The sequence below is a fragment of the Saccopteryx leptura genome, chromosome 9 (genome assembly GCF_036850995.1).
Source record: "Saccopteryx leptura isolate mSacLep1 chromosome 9, mSacLep1_pri_phased_curated, whole genome shotgun sequence".
NCBI classification, from domain to species: domain Eukaryota; kingdom Metazoa; phylum Chordata; class Mammalia; order Chiroptera; family Emballonuridae; genus Saccopteryx; species Saccopteryx leptura.
This window is the reverse complement of record NC_089511.1, coordinates 41,449,916-41,459,620: the sequence shown is the minus strand read 5'-3', so window position 1 is coordinate 41,459,620 and position 9,705 is coordinate 41,449,916. Positions and strand designations below refer to the sequence as shown.

Here is a 9,705-nt window from a genome sequence, read left to right as displayed (position 1 = left end):
TTCCTGCAGCTGTGTAAGACTTAAGCTATGGCTAACTTTTTCATATTCATCATTTTTATATAACCAGTAAGATATAGGCCATAGGCAAAAATTATCCCCTACACCCTTCATTTGATTCATAGGGTTTTTCTCCAGTTAGAATTCTCTAATGTTGAGCAAGGAAGATGCTAGGTACCTCCCTTTCTCTAGTATAACTCTGATTTCATATAAGGCATTATTGTGGCTAAAGGTAATTTCACATTACATTTGTGTGATACTAAGATTTGGACTGTACAAGCCTAAGCTTTTGTATATGCATTATATTCCCAGTTTTCACAACATTCAGTTTCCCTCTACCATGAATTCTCTGGTTTGAACTGTCACCATAATGATAACATTCAGTTGTTTCTTCTCAGAATAAATTATCTCATACTGTGAAAGTTCTGAGTTGTTTGGTAGTATCTACCAAAGCCAGCTAACCAAAGATATACCTGAGGACCCCGAAATTCCACTCATAAGTATATACATGAGGGGAATAAATCTATGTACACCAAAAGACAAAATATTCATAGAAGCGTTATTTATTATGGCCCCATTGTAAACAAAGAAAGAGCCCAACAATAGATTGGATAAATTTTGATATACTCATATAATTAAATTCTATCCAGAATGAAAATACATGAATTTCTGCAACATGCACTAATGATGACTTTAAGACACATGATGAATGATACAAGCCAAATATGAAAAACACATGATATATAGTCAAATTTATATAAAAGTTTATAATATGCAAAAACTGATTTATAATGTTACAAACCCGAGGAGGTAACAACTAATTTTTATTCCTTATTTGCAATTAGAAATACAGTTCACATCTCCTTTCTTTTTAAGTCCTTTGCTTGTAGTTCATATGGCAACTATATATTGCTGGTTCACATGGCAGGTATTGAAATTGAAGATAAGCAATTTAAAATGTAACAACTTCACAGAGGAAGTTTATGACTGATGAATCTAATCATAAAAAATTGGGTTTGTATATTTTAATTACATTATATTTTTCAATGGATCTTGTAATTTAATTTGTCTAGTAATTATTGTCTGTGTGTGTTTCATAGGCTAGCAAACAGTAAATAAGTATGTGGTATAGAACCTTAAACAGTTAAATATTCTTACACTTGCAAGCAACATCATGTACAAAGTTTACTATGACTTTATACGTTTTTACAAAAAAAAATGTCATATCCTTTACTATATTCCCATGATTTCTACCTTGTGAGTTCTCTGATGGACAATGAGATTTGACTTAGAACTGAAGAATTTTCCACATACTTTACATTCATATGGTTTTTCTCCTGTGTGAGTTTTCTGATGGCGAATAAGATTTGATTTACTACTAAAGGCTTTCCCACACTGAGGACATCCATTGGATTTCTCTCCTGTATGTATTCTCTGATGAACAGTGAGAATTGCCTTCCGGTGGAAGGACTTCCCACATTCATTACAAATATAAGGTTTTTCCCCTGTATGAATTCTTTGATGAGCAGTGAGAATTGCCTTCTCACGGAAGGACTTCCCACATTCATTACAAATATAGGGTTTTCCCCCTGTGTGAATTCTTTGATGGCGAGTGAGGGTTGTCTTTTGGCAGAAGGATTTTCCACATTCATTACAAATATAGGGTTTCTCTCCTGTGTGAGTTCTTTGGTGTACAGTGAGGGTTGTCTTCTGGATAAATGCCTTTCCACATTCATTACATCGATATGGTTTCTCTCCTGTGTGAGTTCTCTGATGCTCAATAAGATATGACTTTTTTATAAAAGCACTTCCACATTGAGTACATTCATAGGCTTTCTCTCCGGTATGTATTTTGTGATGGCTAGTGAGAGTTGCCTTCTGTCGGAAGGACTTTCCACAATCTATACATATGTAAGGCTTCCCCTCTATATGTGTTTTCTCGTGAGGAATGAGGGCTGTCTTATGACGGAAAGCTTTTCCACACTGATTGCAAACGTAAGGTTTCTCACCTGTGTGAATTCGCTGATGTTCAATGAGATATAACTTCCTTCTAAAGCTATTCCCACAGTAAGGACAATGAAAGGGTTTCACTTCTACACGAGATCTCTGATGTATAATAAAAATGGACTTCCGGCAGAGGAATTTCCCATATTTGCTATATGCATGGGGCTTCTTCTCCATAAGATTTTGTGGATGGACACTGGGATTTGACTTTTCAATGAAAGCCATTCCATCATTATTGTATTCAAAGAGTCTTTCTCCTCTGTGAGTTCTAGTATTCGTAAATAACATTCCTTTCATAAGGAAGGAATTTTCACACTCATTATGTTCAAATGATTGCTCTGGAGTTTGACACTTCTGATGTTGAATAAGCTGTTGATTATCACTCAGACTCCTTCCTGTTTGTTTATAGAGAGTCATTGCAGTATGAATTTTCTCATGCTTAGTACTGAGGAGTGATTTTTCCCATCCATTCCTTTCACCAAACTTCTCTCTTACAGGGCTTATATTTCTAATGACTAATTCTGAAATATTTTTCAAAACCTTTCCATCAGACTTATATTTATGTAGTGTTGTTTTTGAAATAATATAATTCTTGCCTACAGTAAGTGTTTTATCCAAAATATTACTTCTTTCCTTAATTAGTCTTTTGTGGTTGATGAGTCCAGCAGATCTAAAATGCCTATCTTGGTATTCTTTAAACTTCATTAAAGCATCTTCAGCTTTTCCATCTTCTTCTAGAAAGGAATATAATGAAAAACGCTGTAAGTCTTCACATAAATGTAATGAATTAGATGCATATACAAACAACCCATTGTGGGACTGTCTGTCTCATTACTGTGATCTATAGAAAAGCCAAAATAAATTACATCTTGGGAAGGAAAATGCATAGAACATAAACACAAATCGTGTTACACTGTTAAAATGAGAAAAAATTGGCATAAGCAAAGTACACTCATATCTTTGGCATATTGTAAATATAAACTATAGTACATTAAGGTCTTATAAAACAAGGACAAGTAAGCAAAGGATGGTGAAAGTGGTATTATTCTTGTAATGGACAGGTTCAGAGATAATGGAGTATCTATCAAGAGTACTAAATAGTAAGCAAGGAAAACTGTTCATGTAGACATGAAAGCCTATATATTTATTTCCTCATGCCTAAATAAGTGTTATAAAATATTTCTATTTGTTTCTTCTTCACTGTCATTTATCCCACCCCTGGTAAATGAAATTTATCAGGCACTTATTTCCTAGTTTTGAAAGAATCACTAATCTATAGTCTAGGCCATAGCTCTCCTTATAACATTGATTTATTTTTCCCTGAAAGTGAACAATTAAGTTAACATTTTCACTAGGAATTATACACAGAGGACAAAGCAATCCTGCAACATGAACATAATCACTGATTGCTGCTACAGTAATTTATTCTTCCAGAGGAATGGTCAATAATTAAATTCCCTTGACCATCAATTCTAATTTTTTCTCCTTTCAATTTACTGAATTACTTTTTCATTATTAGAGAAGTATGGATTCAGGTTTTCCTCCCTACCTTAAGCTCTGCTATTCCCTACTGGGACTATGACAGACTGGACTCTTCAATGTACAATGTATAGCACTGATTGACCTTACCTATTGTATTTCTTTTAAATTCTTGGCTATATCTTACTACTGTTACCTTACTATGACCAATATCTGGTGGAGCAATTTTAAAGATGTGTTCATTTCACCCATGACTTGCCTCTTACTTACAATAGGCTTAAATTGGAAATAGCCCAATTATCCATCAAAAGGTAAACAGGTAATATTGTGTCATGTAATTATACAATATAATACTCAGCAATAAAAAAAAGAAGAAAAAACCTACTGATGATAGAAGGGATAAATCCCCAAAACATTTTTTTCAGAGTAAAAGCTTTATGCAAAAGAGTAAATATTGTACATTTCCATCTGTGTAGTTCTAGAACATGCAAAACTCATCTGTATTAGTAATTGAAGTTACATTGCCTTTGAAAACCTCAAACACTTTCAGGGACATGCTACTACTCAATTTATTCAAGCCGTCACATATTTTTTCTATCCTTCAATGTCTAATTTGTCTGAAATTAGAATACAGTGGTACCTTGACACATGAGTTTAATATGTTTCATGGCCAAGCTCGTGACTCAATCTGCTTGTGTGTCAAATCGAATTTACCCATTTAAATGAATGGGAATGCAATTAATGCATTCCATTTCCCCAAAACCACATGAACTTTTAGTTTTATATGCTTTTAAATAAGAAAATGTACTTTATAAATAACAAGTACATATATATATGGATATATATATCTACACACACACACACACACACACACACACACATACACAAACATAATAAGAGAGAATGTAAAGAAATAAACTGGTTTATGAAGAATATTTACCTTCAAGGTCAGGTGAGGAAGCTGGTAGAGAGGGAGGAGACATTAGCATAACACTGGCCCTTCCCAATCAGGAAGGTAATTAGCAATTTCACAGATAGCTGCCCAGTACCATTTTTTTTTTTTTTTTTTTGTATTTTTCTGAAGCTAGAAACGGGGAGAGACAGTCAGACAGACTCCCGCATGTGCCCGACCGGGATCCACCCAGCATGCCCACCAGGGGCAATGCTCTGCCCACCAGGGGGCGATGCTCTGCCCCTCCGGGGCGTCGCTCTGCCGTGACCAGAGCCACTCTAGCGCCTGGGGCAGAGGCCAAGGAGCCATCCCCAGCGCCCGGGCCATCTTTGCTCCAATGGAGCCTTGGCTGTGGGAGGGGAAGAGGGAGACAGAGAGGAAGGAGGGGGTGGGGGTGGAGAAGCAAATGGGCGCTTCTCCTATGTGCCCTGCCCGGGAATTGAACCTGGGTCCCCCGCACGCCAGGCCGACGCTCTACCGCTGAGCCAACCGGCCAGGGCTCCAGTACCATTTTTAACAATAAAAGTGAGCAAACTCAAAAAACACAAATTTTACGAACTCATTTGCCCAACACAAATCATTCAAATATCCTCTCGTGACTTAAAGCAAAAAATGCCAAAAGTGACTGGTCGTCTCTCAAATTGCTCATGATTTAAAGTGCTCGTGGGCCTGACTTGTGGTGGCATAGTGGATAAAGCGTCAACCTGGAAATGCTGAGGTCGCCGGTTCGAAACCCTGGGCTTGCCTGGTCAAGGCACGTATGGGAGTTGATGCTTCCTGCTCCTCCCCCCCTTCTCTCTCTGTCTCTCTCCTCTCTCCCTCTCCCTCTCTCTCTCCTTTCTAAAATGAATAAATAAAAAAATAAAAAATAAAAATAAAGTGCTCGTGTGTCAGTACCACTGTATAATTATAGTCTGGACTACCCATTTTAAGAAATCTTTTAACAGTCTCCTATTTTAACATGAACATTCTATGTAAAATGCTAACTTTGAAAATATTACCTTCCCAATGTAACTTAGGCTCTTAAAAGTCAATATTTTATTATTTTCTTTGAAACCTTCTTAGTCTACATTAAAACACTTCTGTGAGGTAAAAGGATGTGATCTTGGCATGAATATCTAAAAAGAACTTACCATTAAATGAGTTCTGAATGGATGAGAAAGATGTTTTCCTTAACTACTGAATATCTAGCCTTTGTTATAAGCTACAGTAAGGAAAAGGAAAAGAGAAGACCTTATTTTGAGGGAATTATTAATCAGATGGGGAAAGAAACCTCAGATAGAACACTGTTGAATCAGTACCAAAATATTAGGTCATATTAGAGGATATGTCTCTTTTGCACATTACAATCAGTGGAGTGTGAGTGCAGAAAAAAAGGAAATGACATGGTTTGTAGTAGTCAAGAAACATTTCACACGGGAAATGAAACCTAATCTTTTAACTGAAGGATATGTAGCATTGTGTGGTAAAGAAACCTTGTTCAATGAGAGGTCTGACATTTGCCTTTGGTTTCTAGAAGGTAATCTCTAAGCCCATGGAATGTCATCACTGACAGGAGTATATCTGCTTGCTTGGGAGCCTGTGGCCAGCCAGAAAGTATGACTTAGGGTGGGGTCTTTGCGCCACACCAACAATGTGATATAGGGTGAGGGATTTAGGTCACACAATACCAGCTTGACCTCTTAAGGAGCTGGAAACTTAGATTAGCCATATGAACAATCAATTAAGCCTATGTGAGGGAGCCCCAATATAAACTCTGGATACTAGACTTGAGTGAAGCCTCCCTGGTTGGCAATATTCTGTTATGTTGTCTGTAACTCCACAGAGAGAGGACTACTCAAAGCTCCACGTTTGATACTTTCCTGGATTCTGCCCTATGTACTTGGCTTGATTTTAATCTGTATTCTTCCTCCATTAACTGTCACAGTGACAATGTACTGTCCGGAGACCAGATGATCCGAGAGGCCAAGGGAAGACAACATCCCCAGTCTGCAGACTGAAGGACTGAAGCCCATCTCCAGCCTTACTCAGATATTTATTAGCAAGTAGTACAAATAACTCAAGAAAACAGAAGAGGTTTTAAGGAGGGTGAAGTAAAGGAAAAGGAACAGGCTGACTTTTAATCTCTCTTCTGAGAGTCTAAACATTTCTGTTACTGAATCTTATCCTGCTGTTCTGCTGTTTCCAGCATGGGGTCAGCGAGGCCCCTGGGCTCTTGTCTACTCAGGGCCTTTATCCTAAGACGCTCTTGCCTCAAACTGATTACCCTAACTCTGCATATTTCATAGCATATTACTACACATAACATACTACAATTGTGGGTGCTACAGCTTTCAGTAAGTCCTTTGAGTCCTTCTAGCAAACTACTGATACTAATAGAAGTCTTGAGGACCCCTAAATTTACAATTGGTGTAAAAAATGAGGGGTGTTCTTGTCTGACCAGGTGGTAACACAGTAGATAGAGCATCGGACTGGGTCATGGAAGACCCAGGTTCAATACCTTAAGGTCACCGGCTTGAGTGTGGGCTCATCCGGCTTGAGCACAGGCTCACCAGCTTGAGCGAGGGATTGATGGCTTGAGTGTGGTATCATAGACATGACCCCATGGTTGCTGGCTTGAGCCCAAAGGTCGCTGGCATGAAACCCAAGGTCATTGGCTTATGCAATGGGTCACTGGCTTGGATGGAGCCCCCAGTCAAGGCACATATGAGAAAGCAATCAATGAACAACTAAGGTGCTGCAACTATGAGTTGATGCTTCACATCTCTCTCCTTTCCTGTCTGTCTGTCCCTGTCTGTGTCTCCCTGTCTCTCTCTTTCAATCTTTCTTGTTAAAAAATAACAAACAAAAACAACAATAATAAAAAAAAACTCAGGGTGTTAATAAGATGGCTACTATCAATAAACTCCAGATAATAATAGATGTTGGAGAAACTGGAATCCTCATATATTGCTGGCGGGAATGTTTAACATTGCAGCCACTATAAAAAAAACAGTATGGTAGTTCCTTAAAATTTAAACAGAATTATTATATGTTCTAGTAATTCTATTTCTGGTTATGTATCCACCAAGTGAACTGAAACCAATGACTTAAATAGACAGTTGTAAAACCATGTTTGTAGCATTATTCATGCAAGCCAAAAAGTGCAAGCCATCCAAATGTGCACTGACAGCTGAGTGGAAAAGCAAAATGTGTTTTATACATAGAATGCATTATTCAGCCTTATACAGGAAGAAAATACATATTACAACATAGGTGAACCTTGAGGACATTATGTTAAGTTAAATAAGGCAGTCACAAAATGGACAAATATCATATCGTTCCACTTATATGTAGTACCAATAAGTAGTCAGATTCACAAAGAAAGAAATTAGAATGGTGGTTGTCAGGGGCAAGGGGGAAAAGTAATGCGAGTTATTGTTTAATGAGTATAGTGTTTCAGTTCTGTAAGATGAAAAGAATTCTGGAGAAGGATGGTGAGTTTAGTTGCACAACAGTATAAATGTACTTACCACAATGAAAAAAACATATATATACCTAAAAACATTCAAAGGTGTCATCTACCTGAGTCTACTGGTCTTTATCTGTACAGACTCACCTAAATAGCTCTGATTTGAAAAAATATTCTCTGCGGTCCATAGTTCTTCTCCTTCTTCCAACTTGCGGATCATATCAGGCTTAGTCATGTGAAACCCTGATAATAAAAAAATGAGACTTAATCCAATCTCCTTGGTCTTCAAAACTAGAATGAAGAGAAAGATATAGCTTCATGACAACAGACAAGGTATACATTAACATCTTAACCAAAGTTAATACCTTACACTAAGCAAGTGAAAACATAATCATACTTTTTTCTAACTAAAAAGGATTCATCTCTTCTGTTTCCTAAAATTCATAGGCCTATTAAGTTTCAGAAACTCTTGAAAGAAGATGCATGACACTGAAAAATTCAAGGATTTTTTTCTTACCCACGGAGATGAGGTGGCAATAGTTTTCCAACATGACATCCCTGTAGAGGGCCTTCTGATCAGTATCCAGTTGCTGCCACTCCTCCTGGCTGAAGTCCACAGTCACATCCTTGAATGACACTGATCCCTGTAAGGGCATACTCTAGTTCATCCTAGAGTGATTGGAACTAGTGAAAACTAGATGTTGGAGACCTGGTTGTGACCATGTTCAGTGGTCAGACTAGTTTTCCTATTTTGTTTTATATTGCAGAACATTCTCCTGAAAACTACATTCATACGTGACCAGGTGGTGGCGCAGTGGATAGAGTGTCGGACTGGGATGCCGAGGACCCAGGTTCAAGACGCCAAGGTCGCCCGCTTGAGCACGGCCTCATCTGGTTTGAGCATAAGCTCACCAGCTTGGACCCAAGGTCACTGGCTCGAGCAAGCGGTTACTCGGTCTGCTGAAGGCCCGCGGTCAAGGCACATATGAGAAAGCAATCAATGAACAACTAAGGTGTCGCAATGTGCAACGAAAAAGTAATGATTGATGCTTCTCATCTCTCTGTTCCTGTCTGTGTGTCCCTATCTGTCCCTCTCTCTGACTCTCTGTCTTTGTAAAAAAAAACAACCAAACACACATTCATCTGTCTTTATTTATTATCTCATGCTAAAAATATAGGAGAACATACTATTTGCCTTGAATGTGACTGGTTGCCTGGTGGACCAAAATGAATAAAGCTCTGACCACAATAATGAGAAGTTGCAGGCTAAGAAGCACTGCATGTAAATACGTACACTCAATTGATATTACATATGCAATGACAGAAATATATGCAAGGGAAAGTGCTACAAAATGAAGAAAAATTTCATTTTGTATTCCAAGGCTTTCTTGAGGAAATAAAAATTTTGAATTCCCAATTAGTTTTGTAGGAATTCAGGGCATTGGCTTTTAAAATTCATGGAGAGAGAAAAACCAAAATTCAGAAAACAGCAAAAGACAGTTTGTTAAGAAAGAGTGTTTGAGCTCTAAGAAAATAGGTACATGGGCGTAGGCAGTGGGTATATTTATGAAACAATACTGGCCTTTTTCCTTTAGAGAAGTGGCCTGAAAAAAGTACTGAGCACAGGCCCAACAGATTAGTATTTATTTATTTATTTCCCCCCCTTCATTTCCAAGTGAGAGGAGGGGAGATAGACAGACTCTCACATGTGCCCTGACCAGGATACAACTAGCAACCCCCATCTGGGGTTGATGCTCTGCCCATCTGGGGCCATGCTCTCAACTGAGCTATTTTTAGCACCTGAGGTTGAGGCTCCATGGAG

General features: G+C 38.0%; 1 protein-coding gene across 7 annotated transcripts in view; it reads right to left on the bottom strand.

Annotated features, from left to right (window-relative positions):
- Positions 1–865: 865 nt before the first annotated feature.
- Positions 866–9,705, bottom strand: part of LOC136380484 (zinc finger protein 382-like) — a 41,995-nt gene continuing 33,155 nt past the window's right edge. For 4 of the 7 annotated variants that reach the window (XM_066348293.1, XM_066348290.1, XM_066348294.1 and 1 more), the window contains exons 3-5: positions 8,401–8,527; positions 8,031–8,126; positions 866–2,735 (exon numbers count right to left, since the gene is read on the bottom strand). In XM_066348293.1, coding sequence (XP_066204390.1) covers positions 1,231–2,735; positions 8,031–8,126; positions 8,401–8,527 — 1,728 coding nt within the window. In that variant the 3' untranslated portion in view covers positions 866–1,230. Of the gene's footprint in view, positions 2,736–8,030; positions 8,127–8,400; positions 8,553–9,705 lie in introns of all 7 variants that reach the window. The other 3 variants (XM_066348288.1, XM_066348287.1, XM_066348289.1) reach the window with 1 other exon arrangement.